Source organism: Carcharhinus amblyrhynchos, chromosome 18 (genome assembly GCF_965287045.1).
Source record: "Carcharhinus amblyrhynchos chromosome 18, sCarAmb.v2.hapA, whole genome shotgun sequence".
NCBI classification, from domain to species: Eukaryota; Metazoa; Chordata; class Chondrichthyes; order Carcharhiniformes; family Carcharhinidae; genus Carcharhinus; species Carcharhinus amblyrhynchos.
In genome coordinates, this window is record NC_137341.1 from 34,118,661 (window position 1) to 34,141,318 (window position 22,658).

General features: G+C 43.9%; 2 protein-coding genes across 3 annotated transcripts in view; one reads left to right on the plus strand and one right to left on the minus strand.

The window, feature by feature from the left end:
* Window positions 1-1,550, plus strand: part of glis2b (GLIS family zinc finger 2b) — a 59,165-nt gene extending 57,615 nt beyond the window's left edge. The window contains exon 7 of the mRNA XM_080206119.1: window positions 117-1,550. Coding sequence (XP_080062245.1) covers window positions 117-928 — 812 coding nt within the window. The 3' untranslated portion in view covers window positions 929-1,550. The remainder of the gene's footprint in view (window positions 1-116) is intronic.
* A 5,467-nt stretch (window positions 1,551-7,017) lies between these two features.
* pam16 (presequence translocase associated motor 16) lies at window positions 7,018-14,558 on the minus strand. 2 transcript variants are annotated; one of them, XM_080206120.1, is made up of 5 exons: window positions 14,449-14,558; window positions 12,603-12,687; window positions 11,781-11,917; window positions 8,300-8,365; window positions 7,018-7,770 (listed from the first exon to the last, which is right to left on the minus strand). In XM_080206120.1, the coding sequence occupies exons 1-5, from the start codon at window positions 14,449-14,451 to the stop codon at window positions 7,678-7,680; spliced, it is 384 nt and encodes a 127-aa protein (XP_080062246.1). In that variant the 5' UTR covers window positions 14,452-14,558; the 3' UTR covers window positions 7,018-7,677. The 2 variants fall into 2 exon arrangements, with proteins under 2 accessions (XP_080062246.1, XP_080062247.1); XM_080206121.1 differs by lacking the exon at window positions 14,449-14,558 and adding an exon at window positions 14,377-14,397.
* Between the last annotated feature and the right edge of the window lie 8,100 nt (window positions 14,559-22,658).

Sequence of the window (22,658 nt, forward strand, 5' to 3'; positions counted from 1 at the left end):
CGTTGTCTCAGAGAAATGGCCTTTATTGTTGTCTTGTTGCGGTTGGATCCTGTTACTCAGATACATGTGATTTTCCACATTCCAGTGGCTGAACATTCTGTCTGCCTCTCCCCCAGGTGAGAAGCCATACATCTGCCCTTACGAAGGCTGCAATAAACGATACTCCAACTCCAGTGACCGATTCAAACACACCCGGACACATTATGTGGACAAGCCATATTATTGCAAGATGCCTGGCTGCCATAAGAGGTACACGGATCCCAGCTCCCTGCGCAAGCACATCAAAGCTCATGGCCACTTTGTGTCCCCAGAACAGCAGGGAATGCTGAAACTCCGACAGTCAAACAAGACTCCAGGAACATCAGAAATGCCTTACTTAAATGGGACACAGATCATCATTCCAAATCCAGCTGCCATCTTTGGAAATCACCATCTCCAGGCACTGGGAGCTTCGCTGCCAATTCCTATCCACCCTGCACCTCTGGACCTCAGCCCCTTGACATGCGGCACTGTTGGATCTGCTGCGATCACAGCCATCCCCAGTTCTGTCATTTCTCTCAACAACACTCCAATAAATCTAGCCAAGACATCTCTAATGGCATCGCCATTTTCTGCAAGTACCCTCGGATTTCCCTTGATGTCCTTGATGGCCGGCTCTCATGGGAACCTCGAAAGACTGTCGGTATCAAAAGGGAAAGCTTGTAGAAAACGGGAAGGGACAGTTAAGGGTCATCCTTTGGAGAAAGGACTGTATGAGCGGGTCGAGGCACGACTAAGACCTATGACTGAAAGCCTCTCGATGCACCCAGGAGCTGTGATAGACTTGTCAAGTGGCATCAACACCCTTTCTGCTGCTGACTCTCTCCCTCCCGGTTGGGTGGTCATTCCTCCAGGGTCAGTATTGCTCAAACCAGCTGTTGTAAACTGAATTTGGTCAATTCCTGCCGTGGTGTTCACCATCAGAGACAACAATTAGAACAGGCCTGGGATTACCCAGCCTGTACTAAGGTCATTCACAAACCTTCGCTCTTGGATTGAACATCTCAGCCAGTTTCATTCTTTCAAACTTTCAAAGTGATGATGCTGACCAACACTTAGAATTTCCAAGCAACAAGAGCAGATTTGATTTCAAGGGGAGAAACTGTCAGCATCTCATTGCCCATATCCTTCTCTATGAACGTTCGAATGAACTGAAGATTCAAAACTTACACAAGTCTGAAAATAACCAGATGCAAATGATGTGTTGTCATGGTGACATTAACTAAATTATAAGTGGGATGCTTTCAGCTCTTCTGGGCACTTGGGATTGCTGGCTTGTGTTATTTTTAAGCAGCAAAGATCTTTTTGTTACGGCCTGATCATTGAGATAGGTCAATCAGAATATTTATCAATAATTGGGATCAAAAGATCAGAAATCTGTTCGCAGACGAGGTTCAAATTTGCAGCCACGCAGTTTGGATAATTTCATATCAACTTCATTGATGAGGAGAATGGATTTAACACCAGAATGATTATCATGGCTTGGCAGATGAATTGTGTGTTGGCAGGGAGGAGGGATGGGAAGTGGTGGGTAGTGATGGGAGGACAGGGGCAACGGGGGAGGGTGGGGGGGGGGGGGGGCGCGGGGTGGCGGGAGTATGGCACAGAAACATCAGCACCAGCAACCAGCCTATCAGCCTCTTCCACAGAGAAGCACTTTGTATTGTCATAAACCTAACAGGTGGGATTTTAGGCTTTGCTTTGATCTCACAAACGCTGTTTATCCAGCCCATTAATCTCGGTAAATATCAGCACAATCCTCAGCATTTTGCCAAGAATTGAAGCAGTGATTGTTTATCCAATTCCATCCCTTCCACAAACAAAAAACATATAAAAAGTAACTAGGACATTTATTACAAATTTTTTTAAAAAATTACACCACTAGATTTCTGAAAGCTGTGTGCACATGTATATAATTTATATAATTATATACTATGTATAATTATATAATATAAATAGTAAATATTCATGTGAAAATGAATCCCAAGACATTGTGTGTGCTGATTCAAAAGAATACTAATAATAGAGGGATTAGGAAACAGCGAGACAGGCAAAGTGTTACAGGAAGTGCAGATTATATGCAGCATTATTAATATATGTTATAGATATATAAAAATCTCCTATTTGTTATTTAAGATGTAGGTGACTGAGAGAGTCCGGATTGCCATTGATAAAGATTTGCGTGTGGAGTTTACACATAATCTGCAGTCTTTGCTTTTGGGACATTATGCTTTCTTCATTGAATTACAGTACAGGAGATCATTCAGTCCATGAAGGTGTAGCTTTTAATTCGTGTAATGCAAAAATCATCCTACTACCCCATGCTTTCTCAAAATCATGCATCAATCCCAAGCTGGCCCTACTGTACTGCTCTTTCCCCATAGTGTAGTATCCACCTACAAACTAATCCCGCAGCCCGTTCTCTCTCCATATCTGTATCAGTCTTGCTGTACCGCACTCTCCCCGTAACCCTGTGTCTCATTGGTTTCAAACATTTATTCAATGTTCTTTCCATCCCCTTTCACGGCCCTCTCTAGATATTGTTATATTTGATCAGACGGACATCTGTTGGGCAGCACTGAGCTTTCAGGAGACTGAAGGTGCCATCTTACCAGCTCGCCACCCTGGGGCGAAAAAATCAGGTTCGCACTTAGAAAGTGCAAAGCTGATTTAAATATCCCGGACAGCATCGTCCGGGCTCACTTGTGCTTACGTCCTTGCCAGCCAGATTGCACATTGGCAAGAATCACAGCTGGTCTCCATCAATAGAGACAAGGCACCATGGTGATCAGAGGCTATTGAAGCCCCCCAGACATGGCCCAGTATTGCCACTGGATACCATAACCACGCCAAGGGCAGTGCCAAGGAGGTGGGGGTCTGAGTGGAGAAGGGGCCCGAGTGTTGGTGGGGCCATGACAGGAAGATGGGCAGTGGAGGGGGGAGGCAATCTGTAAGGAAGGTGACTGGCACATCAGGCGATCAGCAGGGAGGGGGGGATGTGCTGCACGGGGAATCATGACGGTGGACCCATCAGGAGGGTTCTGATGCCATCGACCCATGTTGTCGCGAGGTGGAGGGGGTGATTACACAGCCACTGATAATGGGGCAGGAGTGATGTCTCTGAAAAGATTAGGGCACCTGTGCAATGACACCTCGAGCAGTCGGCGTCACCAGCAAGCTTAGACTACTGGTGAGAATCGCACTTCTGTCTAAAAAAGTGAGAAAATGTCAGAAGATTGCATTTTCAAACTCACCCAGCAAACTGATTTGAAACTCTTCCATTTGGTTACTTGTTTGGCACTTAGAACTTTTTTCATAAGATTGTGGCCTAAATTTCTAAATAGGTCAGCTATATGCTACTGTTTTTCCAAACAGTACAAATCTTAAATGTATATTTTTAGAGAAAAATATTTTCTGTTCATTATAGAAGCTAGCTGTTAAATGGAACAACAGGATGCATCTGAATTCATACCAATAGATATTTATGAAATCAAAAATCTTTTAACACTTGGTATTTTGACACGAGTCCTTTGCAATGTTCTAATTCTGAACTCAAAAGCATCCCCGATTTTAATCACGCACCATTAGCAGCATGCCTTTTGTTGCCAAGTCCCTCACCTCTGGAACTCTGCACCCCCTCCCCCCCCCCCAAAAAAAACCTCTCTCCCTGTCTTAAGGCACTCCTTAAAATCTACCTTGTTGACCAAGCTTTCAGCCACCTATCCTAATACCGCCTTATGTAACTTGTTGTTACATTTTGTTTGCTAATCGCTCCTGTGAAGCATCTTGGCACATTACAGGTGATATATAAATGTAGGATGTTGTTGTTCACCAGTGTATTTTAATGGAGTAAATTTTATGTCAACAAGTCTGGAGAGCACTTGACCCTGACACCAGCACTTAACTCTCATTGACTAATTGTAAATATGAGCTGCATCATTGTGAACCAAGAGGACCACAGGTGCACATTATCCCAAATGCCCACCCATCTATCATATTGCTTCTGAAAAGCAAACAGTCTAAAGAATAACCGGGCAAAACTCACCTGGGCATGAAATAAATGGACAGTGTGGAATAACATAGAGCGAATTTCTAAACCACCAGAGCATTATCCAACATGCACACCACCCAACTGGTCAACGGGGGTGGATACTGAAAGCAATCAGCTTGATAAACAGGCAATCACTTTATACAGGGTACTTACTATCCAATTAAAAATAGCCTGTGGGGTGATGAGACATTGTCAATAAAGATACAGAGGAACTATTCAGTTCTGTAGCTAACTACATTAGAGCTCAAAGCAAACTGGAAAATCACTGGCAATGGGAGGTTTACAACTAACTGTCACCTCAGTGGGTGATAATGCAATGAAGACCAATGGCAAAGAGCATCATTCAACCCAGTGACTAGGGTATAGTACAAAACTACTTCCTTGTTGATGGGAAGATCACTTTGTTGAAATGTGTGTGTGTGTGTGTGTGTGTGTGTGTGTGAGACAAAGCATACATCATGTATGCTGCTTGCCAAACCATTTGTAAACCTCTTTGTTTATAAGTAGTTTATTAATTTTACGTGCAAGACAAAGAAACAATTATTTTTCTGCAGGCTGCGCACTGTTAGCTGCTGTTGACCATACACAAGCCTCCAGTGGGTCTGGATTTCTATCCCCCTCTCCTAGTATTAATAAGCTAACTGATCATGGATTAAGTTTTGTTCAAGATGGGCTGTACAATTTGTGAATCATTGAACAAGGTCCATCTGGTCCTGGATCGGATTACTGCACATTCCATGTTTTCGCAACAGTACTTTTTAATATGTTGCAAGTGCCTTTTTACACTAGAATATAAGTAGGTGTGGCTCCCCTAACGGAGACTGACTGGGTAGCATTAGTTGTTAAGGCTCAAGCTGATGCCATGTACTGAAGTCCTCTTTTTAGAGGAACACTACAGAATTTAAGGAAAAAAATGTTAATAAAATTTAATTTGTTGACTTACTCTGTAATCCAGGATGGTTTATTTCTTTCTGTCCTTCTTTTGATGGTCCAGCCTTTGCTTTCCTGGAGCCATTGAGTGTTTTGTGGATCAGCTCCTAATAGTCATTTATCCTAATATATCAAATATCCTAATGGTCATTTTTCATGTGAGTGGAGCTAAACAGTCACTTAACATACAGCATCTGTCACATTCTCAGTACATCCACAGTCCAAAGCGATCACCAGCCATTTAATTCATTTCTGAAGTTCAGTTACTTATAATATAGGAAATGTGTCAGCCACTCTCCACAAACAACAAAGTCCTCAAACAGCAATGAGATAAATCATAGAATCAATACAGTGCAGAAAGAGGCCATTTGAATCTGCACCAAAACTTATCCAGTTTTTCCCCGCTAATCCTCCTAACCTATATACCTTGGGACACTAAGGGGCAATTTAGAACTACCAATCAACCTAATCTGCACATCTTTGGAGTAAGGGAGGAAACCTACACAGACACAGGGAGAATACAAACTCTATAGACATGGCTAGAATTGAACCCAAGTCCCTGGCTAACCACTGTGCCACCATGCTCCCACATTAAATGATCAGATAATTTCTTTCATTGATATTAAAATAGAAATAAATGGATATAGGAACTGGGCAGATACATAATTAGCATACATATTTATAATAAAATATCACTTACAGCCTGGTTGAGCTGAGCAATACGCTATAGCTTGTACTGCTTCTGTTTCCTACATCAGACCTTTGGCGACGTTTCACAAATGGTTGTAATGCATGTGGGATGTCCTGAGTTTGTGAAAGGTGCTATAGAAATGTAAGTTTTGTTTGAGGTGCACAACAAACGTTTCAAGATTATAGCAGAGAATTACAACGTAGCCTGCAAACTACATCCACAGTTGGGCAGTGACATTTTCTGCCGTGCTGCACTCAGATTTAGCATTAAAGCACAAAGGTGAATTATGCAAGAATAATGGGATTTCACAGGAGCGGTATCGTGGCCAGACGCCAAGGTTGTTGCATTTGAGTCTGTGAAACATATAGCTCCTGGAGTGAAAAACATACTTCAAACTGAAATGAAAACAGAAAATGCTGGAAACACCCAGCAGATTGGCAATAATCTATGGGGAGAGAAAGTTTTGAGGAAATCGCAAATCTGAAAATTTATTTCTGTTTATGCATATGTGCTACCAGAATGCTGAGTATTTCCAGCATTTTTTGTTCTTATTTTGGATTTCAAGCATTTGGCCTATTTTGTATTGGCCCCAAAGTCAAATATTTGGTGTTCAAACGGAGTGCAAAGCAGCATAAACTATTCTAAGTAGTGAGAATTCCAGAAATATTTGAAAACTTCTCAAATGCAGGGGCCAGAAAATCTCTTTCACGCAGTTTCATGGGGAACTAAACTGGGCTAAACAATAAGAACTTCTATTTGTACAGCACCTTTAATAAAATGTCCCTATGGACTTCCCAGTCGTGTTGACACCAAACTATAAGACAAGGGACAAATGACCAAAACCTTTGACAAAGATAGGTTTTAGAACAGTGAGGGGCTGTGGTATTAGGAAAGAAATTCCAGAGCTTAGGGCCAGGCAGCTGAAGACATGGTGATCTGTGGCAGAGCAATGGAAATCAGTAATGTTCAAGACACCAGGACTGAAGATGCCTAAAGAATTTGAAAGCTTGTAGGGCTAGAGGAAAAGGTTACAAAGGTAAGATGCAGTCAAATCTCACTGTTTGCTCAAGGAGTTAATTCCTTGGATTTTCCACAGTTTAGTAACAAGACAAACTAAACAAAAAATGAAAGTGCAGAAATCTGATGGTTGTGTCTGGGACTGTCTTATTTGTATCCTCTCAGTTTGACCCATCCTCCTCCAGTCCTGTCATGAAAATGCAGCAATTTTCAGCATGTTTTACAATGGACGTAACTGTAGTACACCAAACAATGTGCTCCAGCAATAATTAAATAAGCAGTTACTGTATTCTTATGAAGCTCGGAGCAAATCAATGCACAGTTTATTTTTTATTTACAACCAGTTTCATTGTATTTTCAACATTAGTTTAAAAAAATTAAAACTAATCAAGTTTTAACAGTTGTGTATGCAGCTACAATAAATCTCTTTCAAGTTCTGTGAGATCAAGGAAAGACTACAGAGGGCTGCTCTCAAAAAACTTGAGCCCAAGGCCTAGTTACATTGTTTGGCTCATGGACAGAAAGTGACTGAAGAGCAAGTTAAGTTCCATTTCTTCGTTGCATCTCCAAAGAAACACTGAATTGGTCTACATGACAATGGGGAGGAGCTTCAGCTGATTAATATTTGAAGAAACTTAATCTGGCCCGTGCATTCGATAAAAGTCAATTGGGAGGAAGTCACAATGGCTAACCTCCACACACAACAAATTATTCCTCCTATACAGCCCCACATGCTTTACAATTGGTGCAAAGTTTGTTTAGTACCAGTGGAAGACTGCAATCCAACGCTACCCTCAGTGTTGGGTACCTATCCCAGTCCTTCGACCCAGTGCTACCCTCAGAGGTGGTTCCTACCCCCATTCAATCAAAGACTGAACACATTTGATTTTCCACAAATAATTTATACAGTTATGAATAAACAGCTAAATAGAATGTGAATGTATCAGGGTCATGTCTCGGTCTGTTTTGTCTGTTCCTTTCTCGCTCGATCCATTTCTTCAATCTGTAACTCCTCATCGAGTCTCTCCTTTGCTCTCACCACCTGGCAACAGTAAAAATTCACTTTAAACATTTTAAAAGTGCCAGCATTTTACACAGTCCTCTAAGTGCTGAATGAGGATTACAATGAAGGTTTGTTTCTACAAGTTTGTAATAAAGTAACTTTGGGCTGGCTAGTAAAACATGCCCTTTAACCAGCTGAGGATACTGGATAATGAACAGCAGCAAGTCCCATACCTAGTTTAATCCAAGGACAACCAAGTTGAAATCAGTTAGTTCAGGGAAGACCTGGAATCCTGACAAACCTCAGTGCTGCACCATGCATTATAATCGTCCACGGCTGGAGCTCAAAATATAAGACAGCAAACCTGACTATGTTCAGGGAAGAAAATGCCAACAAATTGCTGAAACACCAGTAATTACAGTGCAATTCCTTTGGTAACATGCTTCAGAATTTAAAATCAAACAAGAATGATGTATTTTATAGACTCTGAGGAATGACTAACTTAAGGAAAATATTTAATAAAATCCTAAGATTGAGTTTGCCTCTACAGTAAAGTATGAAGCCTTACCTTGGATTGCAGATAAAATGATCCACCCACTGATTTGTCGTTGACTTTGAATAAATGTTCATAGTTCTGTTTTCAATGAAGAGGAAAAAACAAAAGCCAATTGTTAGAACGTTTAGAGAGGCCGGGGGATAGAACAGACAGCAGAGGGGGTGCGGATGAATTATAAGGAGATCCAAGAGGACCTGTCCTGTGTTAGGATCAACACTTTGACATACAAGACCAATGACTCATTAACAAATATTGACCATCTCAGTTTTTGTTCAAAGTGTGCAGGAAGGTTTTTTGACTCAATATGTAGATAGGCCAACTAGAGGTGAGGCTATATTGGACTTGGTGCTGGGAAATGAGCCAGACCAGGTGCTAGACCTGGAAGTTGGTGTGCATTTTGGTGATAGTGACCACAATTCGGTTACGTTCACCTTAGTGATGGAAAGGGATAGGCATGAACCTCGGGTCAGTAGTTTTAGCTGGGGGAAGGGTAATTATGAGGCCATTAGGAGAGAATTAGGAAGCATTGGTTGGACGAGGAGATTACAGGGACTAGGAACGTCTGAAATGTGGAGTTTTTTCAAGGAGCAGCTACTGCGGGTCTGTGATAGGTATGTCCCTGTCAGGCAAGGAGGAATTGGTAGGGCTAGGGAACCGTGGTGCACAAAAAAAGTTGATTTGTTGGTTAGGAAGAAGAAGGAGGCTTATGTTCGGATGAGGCTTGAGGGCTCGGGTAGTGCAGTAGAAAGCTTTAGATTGGCTAGGAGGGAGTTGAAGAGGGAGTTAAGAAGGGCTAGAAGAGGGCATGAGATGACTTTGGCTGATAGGATTAAGGAGAATCCTAAGGCGTTCTATAGGTATGTCAAGAACAGAAGGTTGGTTAGGGCAAGATTAGGGCCAGTTACAGACAGTAGGGGGAAGTTGTGTGTGGAACCGGGAGAGATTGGAGAGGCATTGAACCATTATTTCTCTTCTGTGTTCACGCAGGACGATATGAATGTAGCTGAGGAGGTCACTGGGGTGAAGGGGTGTAAAATAGAAAGTATTGCAGTTGATACAGAGGATGTGTTGGATATTCTAGAAGGGTTGAAAATAGATAAGTCCCCTGGTCCAGACGGGATTTACCCTAGGATTCTATGGGAGGCAAGAGAGGTGATTGCAGAGCCACTGGCTCTGATCTTCAGGTCGTCGTTGGTCTCTGGTATAGTACCGGAAGATTGGAGGACAGCGAATGTTGTCCCATTGTTTAAGAAGGGGAACAGAGACTTCCCCGGGAATTATAGACCAGTGAGTCTTACTTCTGTAGTGGGCAAGGTTTTAGAAAGAATTATTAGGGATAGGATTTATAGTTATTTGGAGAGTAATGAATTGATTAGAGATAGTCAGCATGGTTTTGTAGCGGGAAGGTCGTGCCTTACTAACCTTATTGAGTTCTTTGAGAAGGTGACCAAAGAGGTGGATAGGGGTAAGGCAGTAGACGTGGTATATATGGATTTTAGTAAGGCGTTTGATAAGGTTCACCATGGTATGCTTCTGCAGAAAATGCAGATGTATGGGATTGGTGGTAATTTAGGTACTTGGATCAGGAATTGGTTAGCAGATAGGAGACAGAGGGTGGTGGTTGATGGTAATTATTCATCATGGAGTTCGGTTACGAGTGGTGTGCCTCAGGGATCTGTTTTGGGGCCACTGCTGTTTGTAATCTTTATTAATGATCTGGATGAGGGTATAGTTGGGTGGATTAGTAAGTTTGCTGATGACACCAAAGTCGGAGGTGTGGTAGATTGTGAGGAAGGGTGTCGAAGTTTGCAGGGTGACTTGGACAGGTTACAGAGCTGGGCCGCGAGGTGGCGGATGGAGTTTAATGCGGAGAAGTGTGAGGTAATCCATTTCGGTAGGAATAACAGATGTGTTGAGTATAGGGCTAACGGGAGGACTTTGAATAGAGTGGAGGAGCAGAGGGATCTAGGTGTATGTGTACATAGATCCCTGAAAGTTGGGAATCAAGTAGATAAGGTTGTTAAGAAGGCGTACGGTGTCTTGGCGTTTATTGGTAGGGGGATTGAATTTAGGAGTCGCAGCGTCATGTTGCAACTGTACACAACTCTGGTGCGGCCGCACTTGGAGTACTGTGTGCAGTTCTGTTCCCCACATTACAGGAAGGATGTGGAGGCTTTGGAGAGGGTGCAGAGGAGGTTTACCAGGATGTTGCCTGGTATGCAGGGGAGGTCCTATGAGGAGAGACTGAGGGATTTGGGGTTGTTTTCACTGGAAAGAAGGCGGCTAAGAGGGGATCTTATAGAAACATATAAGATGATTAGAGGTTTAGATAGGGTGGATGGTGATAGCCTGTTTCCTCGGATGGAGAAAGCTAGCACGAGGGGGCATGGCTTTAAATTAAGGGGGGGTAGTTATAGGACGGATGTCAGGGGCAGGTTCTTTACCCAGAGGGTGGTGAGGGACTGGAATGCCCTGCCTGCTGCAGTTGTAAATGCGCCTAGTTTGGGGGCGTTTAAGAGATTGGTGGATAGGTTTATGGACGAAAAGGGATTGGTTTAGATTAGTGGGTCAATGTTTTTTTTTTAAAAATAAGACTGGTCGGCGCAACATTGTGGGCCGAAGGGCCTGTTCCGCGCTGTAATGTTCTATGTTCTATCTCTGGGACACCGTTGACAGCTCAAATCTCCCACTTGTACTTAACCAGAGTTCTAATCAGAAGTTCATCTAAAGTGACAGTACTCTGCTTGTTTGAGCATGGACAAAACTACCAATTGATTCCATTCGGTTCAAGGTCAACATAATCTCTGTTATACCTGCCTGCACCTTCATTCAGATTTGCATTTTACTACAATAAATGACTGATTGTTGGGAACATCTCTACCCGCAAACTATTTGCTCAGAGTGCCCAACACAGGGACCTAATTAGTTATTTGTGTCTCTCATTTAGACACGAACCAGAGAGTTTGAGACACATATTGAAGGGTCATCCAACTGATGTGCGGTTTTGCAACTGCAAGAAAGTAAAATGTGCAAACACTCCCAGTGAAATACTGGAATGCCACATTGCACAAGATGCTGTCTTTCTAACGCAGTATTGAACCAAGGTCTGATCTGCCCTCTCAGGTAGATGCACAAGACCTGTGATTTTGAAGGAGAACTGAGGAGTTTGCCTGTATTCTAGTCAATATCTAGCCAACTAACACTTCCAATAAAGGATTATTTGGTCAGGTCATTCATTTGCTGCTTGTGGGAGTTTGCTGGCCACAAATTGCTCATCACATTTCTGCAGTTCAAAAATATTTTGTTGGAGCTTTCTGAGACATTCCATGAAAATATGCTAAATAAATGTAAGCTTCTATCATTGAAATGTAATAAATGTAAGCTTGCCATCATTGAAGCTCTGTCCCAGCCCAGTCCTAAATAATTGTGTTTAGGCAAGGTAAGATTGCCACCTGAAAGACCAATTGAAAGGAGCATCAGCTGAAGCCCTTACCCGCTGGATGTCAGCTGAGTTGAGTTTTGTGACGTTAAGAATCTGTTGTGCTTCCTGCAGTGATATTCCGGAGATGCTGGTGGCAGCTGCTGACTGTCGGCCTGCCCGACCACGGGCTTCTGCTGCAGCTCTACTTGCTGAAAGTAAAAGGGAAACAAGCAGCCAGTCACAAATGATCAATATTAATGCAATATCTCATTTATAATCACCACACTCAGTAGTTACTTTAGCCAGACTAGATTAATATGAAAAGGAGAGTTGCAGAACTATAGGGAGCAGGTTAGGGAAGTGGGATGAACTGGATACAGCTAGCACAAGTAAAAAGGGCTGAATTGCTGTGTTGGAGATTATAATGATATGCCAGCAGGATTGACAATTGACTTTTTAATCTTTTAGTGGTTTTCTTATTTTTAAAAGCAAAACACATACTCTTCTCCTTTCCAAATAATATGACTACCAACTACACTCGGTAAGGGCAATGTATACAAGGTTCCAGAGCTGCCACCAAAAGCTTAGTGTATCAATGTCAGCTATGGCACAGTACGTACACTCTTGTTTAAGTCAGCAGGTCAGGGGTTCAAGCCCGACTTCGGATGCCTGGACCCAACTCCCAGCACAGTATTGAGGGAGAGCTACACTGTTTGAGATACTATCTCAGTTGGATGCAAGAGATTCCAGGCCTCCATTCGAAGAACAACTGAGGTCTCTTGGGTGTCAATATTTCTCATATTCAACCAACATCACCAAGACTAGTTTATTGAAGAGACCAACATTTTAATTCAGCTTTCTGTAAAAAAAAAACCAGCCAGTCCAATAGCTCACCAGCAAATTCCTGCCTCACTGCACGAGCAAATGCTCTTCCCACCACCTGGGCTCCCACGATGATGATCTGAGCCAAGTACTTGGCCTGCAGAGAGAAGGCAGACAGTTAAATCCCAGCTTCTGGATAGCAGCCCACTGCACATCTGGAAATTAGATTGTCTTCCAACAACAGCTTGTGTTTGTCACGTTTGCCAGTCAGTATCTCACCCTGAGACATTTTACTAAGATGCAGCAGCGCCTGTGTAATCTCCACCATCCTCATATCTGCATTCCAGTTTTAATCACTTTATCATTGGTGGTCAGCTGCCAGAATCTTATCATCGAATTATAGAATCCCTACAGAGCAGAAGGAGGCCATTCAGCTCATCAAGTCTGCACTGACTCCCCAATAGAGCATCTTACCCAACCTCCCATTCTACTCCTGTAACCCCACATATTTACCATGGTTAATCCCCCTAACCTTCGCATCTTGGGACACCAAGGGACAACTGAGCATTGCCAATCCACCTAACCTGTACATCTTTGGACTGTAGGAGGAAATGGTCACCCTAGATTCCAAGCTTGGGAAATTCTCTTCCTACACCTTTACCCCACCTTTAAAACTTTTAAAAACCTTCCTCTTGGACCAAACCTTTGGTCTCAAGTCTTAGGGTCAAATTGTGATTTGTAATGCTCTTGTGAAGCACCTTAGGATGTTTTATTAAGTTAAAGGTGTTGTATAAATACAAGTTATTGTAGTGTTGGCAAAAGAATTAAATGTTTTGGGTTACTGTTCTGAGGTCAATCCAGCTTTTAATGAAACACATGGGGCAGGGGGGTCAGATTTTTGTAAATCCACTCACCCCAGAATTCTAGAGTCTCCAGAAGTTTCTAGTCCCTCAAACCAGGAGGTTTCTAATCTCGCCCCCAATACCAGGCGGTTTCTAGTCCTTTCCCCCTCAGCAGGAAGTTTCTAGTTTCTCCTCCCTTGACCAGGAGGTTCTAGTCTCCCCCACCCCAGCCAGGAGGTTTCTAGTCCCCCCAGCTCCCCAACCAGGAGGTTTATCATTCCCCACTTCACCACCAAAAGGGTTCTGGTCCCCCACCTCCCCTCCCCTCGCCCTGCTTCCCCCATCCCTCTCCCCTCCCCCACCCCCCCACTCCCCTCCCCCACCCCCCCACTCCCCTCCCCCTCACACCCCTCCCCCTCCCCCCCACTCCCCTCCCCCTCACACCCCTCCTCCCCCCTCGCACCCCTTCCCTCCCCCCACTCCCCTTCCCCCCACCACACCCCCCCCACACAATCCCTCCCCCTCCCACACCCCCTTCCCCCTCCCACAGCCCCCTTCCACTCCCCCCCTCCCCCATACCACCCTTCCCCTCTACACCCCCCCTCCCCGCTCCCCTCCTCCCCCACCCCCCGCTCCCCACATCCCCCCCTCCCCCCCCCCCACATCCCCCCCTCCCCCCCCCCACATCCCCCCCTCCCCCCCCCCCACATCCCCCCCTCCCCCCCCCCACATCTCCCCCTCCTCCTCCCCCCACATCCCCCCCTCCCCCCCCCCACATCCCCCCCTCCCCCCCCCCCACATCTCCCCCTCCCCCCCCCCCACATCTCCCCCTCCTCCTCCCCCCTCACCCTCCTCTTCTCCTCCCCCAACTTCCCCATCCCACTCCCCCCCCCTTCCCCATCAGGAGGTTTCTAGTTCCCCCCCCAGCTCTAATTCCCTCCTCCCCGGTCGGGCCCCCAGTCACCGATTGGGAGCCGCCTCCCCGGGCTCTCCCTCCCTCTCACCATCTCCCGGTTGGCGGCACCCTGCCCCTACCCTTCTCTCCCTGTCTGTCCACACATCTCCCTCCCTCTCACCATCTCCCGGTTGGCGGCTCCGTTCTCCAGGTGCCGCGGGGGAGTCAAGGGCACCGAAAGTTCAAAGGGCAGAGGCTGCCACTGCCGACAATCGCGCTGAAAACAAGAGGAGACCCGAGAGTGTCACTCAGCTGGTGCTGCCGCCCCCTGCTGTACCAGAGGGCGCAGAGTCGTGTTCACACTGCGCCCTCTGGTGGCAGGCAAACGAAGAGCAGGAGCTGCAGCCAGATTGATGACAAAGCTGGTAGAAGCTCCTCGGAAAATTCAACTTCCCTCCCCAAATTAAAGGAGTTTTTGCAAGCTGGAATATTCTTACTTTATCAACAACTTCCATCAAGTCTAGAAAGAAGAGAACACACAACTAAGTCAATTTGAATCATATGTTAAACGTAAAAGACTTATCTCTCTCTTCAGCTACCATGCCCTAAGAAGGTGTTGTTAACCATGTTAATCTTGCTATGGAAGAATGATTTGATTTGATTTATTGTCATGTGTTTTAGTCTACAGTGAAAAGTATTGTTTCTACGTCTTCTGGCAGAATGCCTCACCACCAGAACTCAGAAACAAGCACCAAGACCCGGCTTGGCTGGTGGTGAGAAGAGCACTCTCCATCAGATCCTTTGTGCATGCTTGAAGTCTCAGCACCACCGCGCACTGTCCACAAAGCAGCTGCGGGGCTGATGAGGTGGTCACACACCTCCTTGTAGAATGTGCCTTTGTGAAAAAGGTCTGGAGTGAGATGCAGTGATATTTGTCGAGGTTCATCCCGAGCAGCTCATTGATGCAGGACTCTGTGGTCTACGGGCTGTTTCCAGGGATGCACACCTAGACAAATATCAACTGCTGCTGGAGGGTCATCAACTCAGTGAAGGATGCACTTTGGTCCGCCCGAAACTTGCTAATCTTCCAGTTGAAAGAATTGTCCTTGACCGAGTGTTGCAGACTGGCACATTCCAAGGTCCAGGACTACGTGCTGAGGGACATGCTTAAGCTTGGTGCAACCGCCACAAAGGCACAATGGGGAAAGGCCACACTGTAAAGCCTTTCAAGGGAGGCAGACCGAGGGCCCAGGAACTGCAGAATATCCTCGGCCTCCGTACCTGTGTGCCAATCTGAGAAATAATGGCATACAGGAAAATCTGAGGCATGTATATAGTTTTAAGTTTTGAAATGTAATGACTGTAATTTTGTGTAAATAAGACTGTAAAAATGACTTTTTCTACACTTTGTAATTTTTAGATGTCGGTTTGCAATGTTTTATGAGTTTTTTTATGAATAAAAAGTATTGTTTCTTGCACACTATACAGGCCGATTTGGATACTGTTGAGGGGATACCTGTCAGGGAAGATACCAGCAGCAGCCAGGCCTGTGGCACCATACCTGATTCTGCTGTAAAGCAGGGTCAGGCAAAGAGCAATTGAGCAGCAGTAATAGGGGACTCGCTGGTTAGAGGCACGGACAGACATTTCTGTGGCCCCGATCAAGACTCCAGAATTGTGTGTTGCCTCCTTGATGCCAAGGTCAAGGACGTCTCTGCGCTGTTGTAGGACATTCTTAAGGAGGAGGGTGAGCAGCCAGAAGTTGTTGTACATATTGATACCAACGGCATAGGTAAAAAAACGGATGAGATCCTTAAGTATGAATATCGAGAGTTAGGTAGAAGGCTAAAGTGCCGGACCTCGAAGGTAGTAATTTCTGGACTACTACCGGTACCACATGCTAGTGAGAGTAGGAATAGGAAGATTAGGCAGATGAATGCATGGCTTGAGAGCTGGTTCAGGGGGTATGGATTTAGATTTTTGGATCATTGGGATCTCTTTTGGGGAAGGGCTGACCTGTTCAAGAGGGACAGGTTACACCTGAACTGGAGTGGGACTAATATCCTGGTGGGGAGATTTGCTAGACCCATTTGAGGGTTTAAACTAGTTTGGCAGGCGGGTGGGAGACAAAGAGAAGGTTGAGGACAACACTGAAGTTAGAGAGAGCACATTAAATAGTAAAGGCAGTGTCAGCAATCCTAGTACTAGACAGATCAGGCAAAAGCAGAGAACAAGTGATGTCCAGATTAAACTACATTTATTTCAATGCAAGAAGCCTGACAGGTAAGGCAGATGAACTCAGAGCAGGGATGGGTATGTGGGACTGGGATATTATAGCAATTACTGAAACATGCTTAAGGGAGGGAAAGGACTGGCAGCTCAGTGTTCCTGGGTACAAATGCTGTAGGAAAGATAGAACAGGAGGTAAGAGAGGAGGGGGAGTTGTACTTTTGATCAAGGAAAACATCACTGCAGTACTGAGATAGGATATATCCGAGGGTTTGCCCACTGAGTCTACATGGGTTGAACTAAGAAATAAGGGGGAAATCACTTTGATAGGGTTGTACTATAGGCCCCTAAATAGTCAGCGGGAAATTGAGAAGCAAATATGTAAGAAGATTACAGATAACTGCAATAAAAATAAGGTAGGAGATTTTAACTTTCCCAGCATTGACTGGGACAGCCATAGTATTAGAGGGTTGGTTGGAGAGAAATTTGTTGATTGTATTCAGGAGGAATTTCTCATTCAGTATGTGGATGGCCTGACTAGAGAGGGGGCAAAACTTGACCTCCTCCTGGGAAATAAGGGCGGGCAGGTGACAGAAGTGTTAGTGAGGGATCACTTTGGGACCAGTGACCATAATTCCATTAATTTTAAGACAGCAATGGAGAGTGATGGATCTGGCCCAAAAGTTAAAATTCTAAATTGGGGCAAGGCCAATTTTGATGGTATCAGGCAGGAACTTTCAGTTAATTCGGCAAGTCTGCGGGAAGGCAAAGGGACATCTGGTAAGTGGGAGGCTTTCAAAAATGCATTAACCAGGGTTCAACGTAAACATATTCCTCTCAGAGTGAAGGGCAAGGCTGATAGAAGTAGGGAACCCTAGATGACTTGGGATATTGAAGCCCTGGTCAAGAAGGATGCACATGACATGCATAAGCAGCTGGGATCAAATGCATCCCTTGAAGAGTTTAGAGGGTGTAGGAGTAGAGTTGAGAGTTGAGAGAGAAATCAGGAGGGCAAAAAGGGGATATGAGATTGTTTTGGCAGATAAAGCAAAGGAGAATCCAAAGAACATTCTTCAAATACATAAAGGGCAAAATAGTAACTAGGGAGAGAGTAGAGCAACTTAAGGATCAACAAGATCACTTATGTGTGGATGCACAAGAGATGGGTGAGATCCTAAATGAATATTTCTCATCAGTATTCACTATTGAGAAAGGCATGGATGTTAGGAAACTTGGGGAAATAAATAGTGATGTCTTGAGCAATGTATATACAACAGAGGTGGTGGTGCTGGAACTCTTGAAGCGCATCAAGGTAGATAAATCTTTGGGACCTGTGAAGTGTATCCCAGGACACTGCAGGAGGCCAGGGAGGAAATTGCGGGTCCCCTAACAAAGATATTTGAATCATCGATAGTCACAAGTAAGGTGCCTGAAGATTGGAGCGCGGCAAGTGTTGTGCCTTTGTTTAAGAAGGGCTGCAGGGTAAAGCCTGGGAACCACAGACCAGAGAGCCTCACATCTGTAGTGGATAAGTTGTTAGAAGATATTTTGAGAGACAGAATCTAAAGGCATTTAGTGATGCAAGGACTGATTTATGGACGAAAAGGGATTGGTTTAGGTTAGTGGGTCATTGTTTTGTAACTGGTCGGCGCAACATCGTGGGCCGAAGGGCCTGTTCTGCGCTGTAATGTTCTATGTTCTATGATTAGGGATGGTCAGCATAGTTTTGAGAGTGGAAAATCATGTCTCACAAATTTGATTTTGTGAGAAGACAGTGTGGTTGTAGAAGGTTGTTTTCCAAACTGGAGACCTGTGACCAACAGCGTGCCTCAGGGATCAGTGCTGGATCCACTGTTATTTGTCATTTATATTAATGATTTGGATGAGAATTTAGGAGGCATGGTTAAGTTGGCAGTTGACACCAAGATTGGTGGCATAGTGGACAGTGGAGGTTATCTCGGATTGCAACGGGATCTTGATCAATTGGGCCAGTGGGCTGATGAATGGCAGATAGAGTTTAATTTAGATAAATGTGACGTGATGCATTTTGGGTGATCAAACCTAGGTAGGAATTACTCAGTTAATGGTAGGGCTTTGGGAGGAGTTACAGAACAAAGATGTAAGGTTACAGGTTCATAGCTCCTTGAAAGTAGAATCACAGGAGGACAGAATGGTGAAGACGACTTTCGGCTTGCTTGGTTTCATTGGTCAGTACATTGAATACAGGAATTGGGACGTCTTTTTGAAGTTGTACAAGACATTGGTAAGTCCACACTTGGAATACCGTGTATAGTTCTGCTCCTGTTCTAGAAAGGATATTATTAAACTAGAAAGAGTGCAGAAAAGATTTACTAAGATGCTACTGGGACTTGATGGTTTGAGTTATAAGGAGAGGCTGGATAGACTGGGACATTTTTCCTCTGGAACATAGGAGATTTAGAGGTGATCTTATTGAGGTCTCTAAAATAATGAGAGGCATAGATCAGCTAGATAGTCAATATCTTTTTCCAAAGGCAGGGGAGTCTAAAACTAAGGGCATATGTTTAAGGTGAGAGGAGAGAGATATAAAAGGGCCCAGAGAGGCAATTTTTTCACACAGTGGGTGGTGTGTACCTGGAACAAGCTGCCAGAGGTAGTAGTAAGGGCAGGTATGATTTTTAAAAGTGTTTTGACAGTTACATGGGAATAGAGGGATACGGACCAAATGGGGCAATTGGAACTAGTTTAGGGGTTAAAAAAGGGGCAGTGTGGACAAATTGGGCCGATGGGCCTGTTTCCATGCTACAAACCTCTGAGTCTAAGCAGTTGGTCCGGACAGGACAAAATGATTGGTGCAGGCTTGGATGACCAAAGGGCCTTTTCTTGTGCTGTACTGTTTTTTTGCTCAATGTTAACGTATTTCCTAAATAACAAATTTAACTACCTTAGCGACCTTTTCATTCTTTACTGTGATCTTATGTTCTGGAATGGTTTTATTTTTGGACACTACTACATATTTTGTTCTCTTACAATTTTCTTCTCACTTTTGCTCATTGCTGTATCCAAGGTCTTTTGCAGTTTATCATCAGAGTCGGCTGTAAGAACGTTATCATCGGTGTAACTTATACGATTAAAATTATAATCACCAACTAACAGTCCAGGAAGGTCTTCAATCTCTCCAAGAAAATTTTCACTATACAAACTGAATAAATCTGGGAAGAAAACACACCCCTGTCTGACCCCTTTTAAATTTTCACAAAACTGCTTAGATTATTCTCAACGTTTCCAGCTGCAGTTTATCCCTGAAAAAGATTTCTTATCATTCTCAAGTCCTTGCCATCAAGGTCAAGAAACTCTAACATGCTCGTCAAGTCTTCAAATTTCACCGTATCAAATGCCTTACTTTAATCAATAAAACTCACAAATACATCTTTTCTCGTCTCTATGGCTCTTCCCGAGAGCATGCACACCACAAAGACAGTATTTCTCATTCCTGTATCATCTACAAAGCTACACTGAAGAGCTGAAATTTATGGCTTTATCATGCTTCTGTCCTTATTTTGTCAGTAGCTGAAGATGGATCTTAATATGACTCAGTAAGTGTTTACAATCGCTCCAGACTTTTTAGGGAATGCAATAATTGGTTTAAGAGTGTAGCAGGGGTATCTGGAGAACTCCCAGGGTGTGATTGATCGTCACTGTCTTTTTGCAGAGCCAGGGTTTAACTGACCCAGGAAGACTGAGGGAAGGGAAATTAGACCCCAACAAACTGCATGAGAAGCTCACAAACAAGGGAGTCAAAGGGATACCATCTTGTTCACTGGAAGGGGATGGATGAAGACTCAAGGTAGAGGTGCAAGTAGGGAATGAGTGCCTCATGAGTGATGGACTCAGGGGGAGGCTGATTGAATCGAGCTTTGAATCGAATAAATCAGCTGCTGGTCCAGGACAGTTGGAGGGAAACTCTCAAACTTGCCTGTGAATGATTCATGAGGTTCCAAATGCAGTATCTGTTGTGGAACCCCCACCCCCTCATTCTGGTCAGTTGGAAAGACTCTGCCAGAGCCACCCACTACCATACACAATCTCAAAATGGGGGAATCCTGCTCAAAGCGTGTACAGAAACAATAGAGACAGCTTGGTGGGGTTAATCTTCATCTTCCTAGACCATTACATGAAAAGATAAATCATTCAGGCTTGAACATTAAAAAAATCACCTAGACCATAACACAATAGCCAGGGTCTGTCCAGACACAAGCTAATCAATTACCTGTGTTAAACACTCAATATTTTGGAGAGAAGCTATGTGATCTTTTATTACAAAACCCAGCTTGTCTGAGAAAGTAACATCATAACATCCAAAAGTGACAACCCGAACAGCTAAAGGCTTCTGTCAGCTTAACTTCTATTGTGAACAACAGACACACAAATTCAAATAACAATTTCAAATTCCAAAGCAATGTTCCTAAGAGAAAATCAAGGACTTTAGTTTAATAATTGCCTCAGCCACAGAAAACAACAAATGACTCAGTGAACTCTTTATATCTTTGCCTTTATTTTGTTGAATTTAATTTGGCATTATTCCACGCTTGCAACAGTTGTGTGTTGTGACAGTAAGCTGCAACAGATGTATTTACCCTTAGTATTTTAATGTCCTCACCTAGGTGGGTTTTCAGCACAATAAAAACTAATTCTTTGTGTTCAAACTCAAGGAAGCCTGTCTGATAGAGTTCTTTGCAATAAACACAGTCAAGTACATATATGGAATTGGCATGTTCATCCTTCTAAAATTTTAAAAAGTCTGTTATGGTCAACCAAGTGGAGGAAAAAGGGGGACTCCTTGCACTCTTCCTTACCTAGTTGTAATGCAGCATTGCCATTGAAACACTATCTTCTCCAACTCACACCCCATCCAGACTTGGAACAATATTGCTGTTTCCTCACTGTCACTGGATCAAAATTCTGGAATGCCCTCCTTAAAGCACTGTGAGTGCACCTACACCATCTCATGGACTTCAGCAGTTCAAGAAGGTCCAAAGATGTGCAGGTTAGATTAATTGGCCATGCTAAGTTCACCCAAGTGTCAGAGGATTAGCAGGATAAATATGTGGGGTTACAAGAATAGGACCTGGGTGGGATTGTGGTTGCTGCAGACTTGATGGGCTGAACGGCCTCCTTCGACACTGTAAGGATTCTATGATAAGGTGGCTCACCACCAGCTTCTCAAGGGCGATTAGGTATGGGCAGCAAATGCAGGCCATTGCCACTTCTACAAATGAATAATAAAAAGGTGGCTTATATCGAAGAGTGATGCCAAAGAAGCAGAGAGGATTGAGCTCCAGTCATTCGCAGCTCAAGCAGGTTTCCTCCCTCCCCCAGTTAAATGTTCTGTTCACGGAGAGGGATGTTAGGCAGCGAGCACTCCCCAAGGTGGGAACAGAGTAAAATCTCCTGCTCAGTGACTGACAAATGCCTCAGTTGATCTTACTGACAGTCACTTGGAGAACATGTTAAAAAATTCTCATATCAAGCCTGATTAAGATTGCTAATTCCACCTTTGGGTTTGTTTTATGTTATGTGTTTGCTGTGAATTGGCCTATCTTACTTCCATCTGTTATGACCTTCAACCTGTCCATTCAAGTGGGTTTAGACCCAGGTCTCCCTTTCATTCATTGCTTTACTTACCTATCAAAATGTTGACACTGAAGACACTGCGGGTGTGGGATAAAATGCCATGTGCAAAGTACAAGTAGATCTAGCTCAACAATGCTTTACAATTTGTTGCTGTGCTGCCTCCCTAGTCAAATAGCTTGCTCACATTCACACAAGTTGAAAGGCAATTTGGGTTGAGGTACCAGGGGCTCGGACTAACATAACCCAGGAAGATTTAGTGCAAGGGAAGGTCAGAATGGGAGGTTGGATAAAGAGGGTGTTAGTTCTGAAATCAATTGTACATAGAGCAGGAAACCAGTGTCATTCCTCAATGTTTCGGAGTTTGAGACCCACATCTTCCTGGAATTCCAGGCTCCAAACTAACCTGGTATCCCAGTCACACCAGTTGGCTTTTGTTCTACATTGCATTTGTGCACATGAGATACAAAGTTCACCAGTCAGTTCATTAAAAAACAAAATTTATTTGGTCCAATAGAACCTGAGATTTTTCAAACTACATGATATATATAT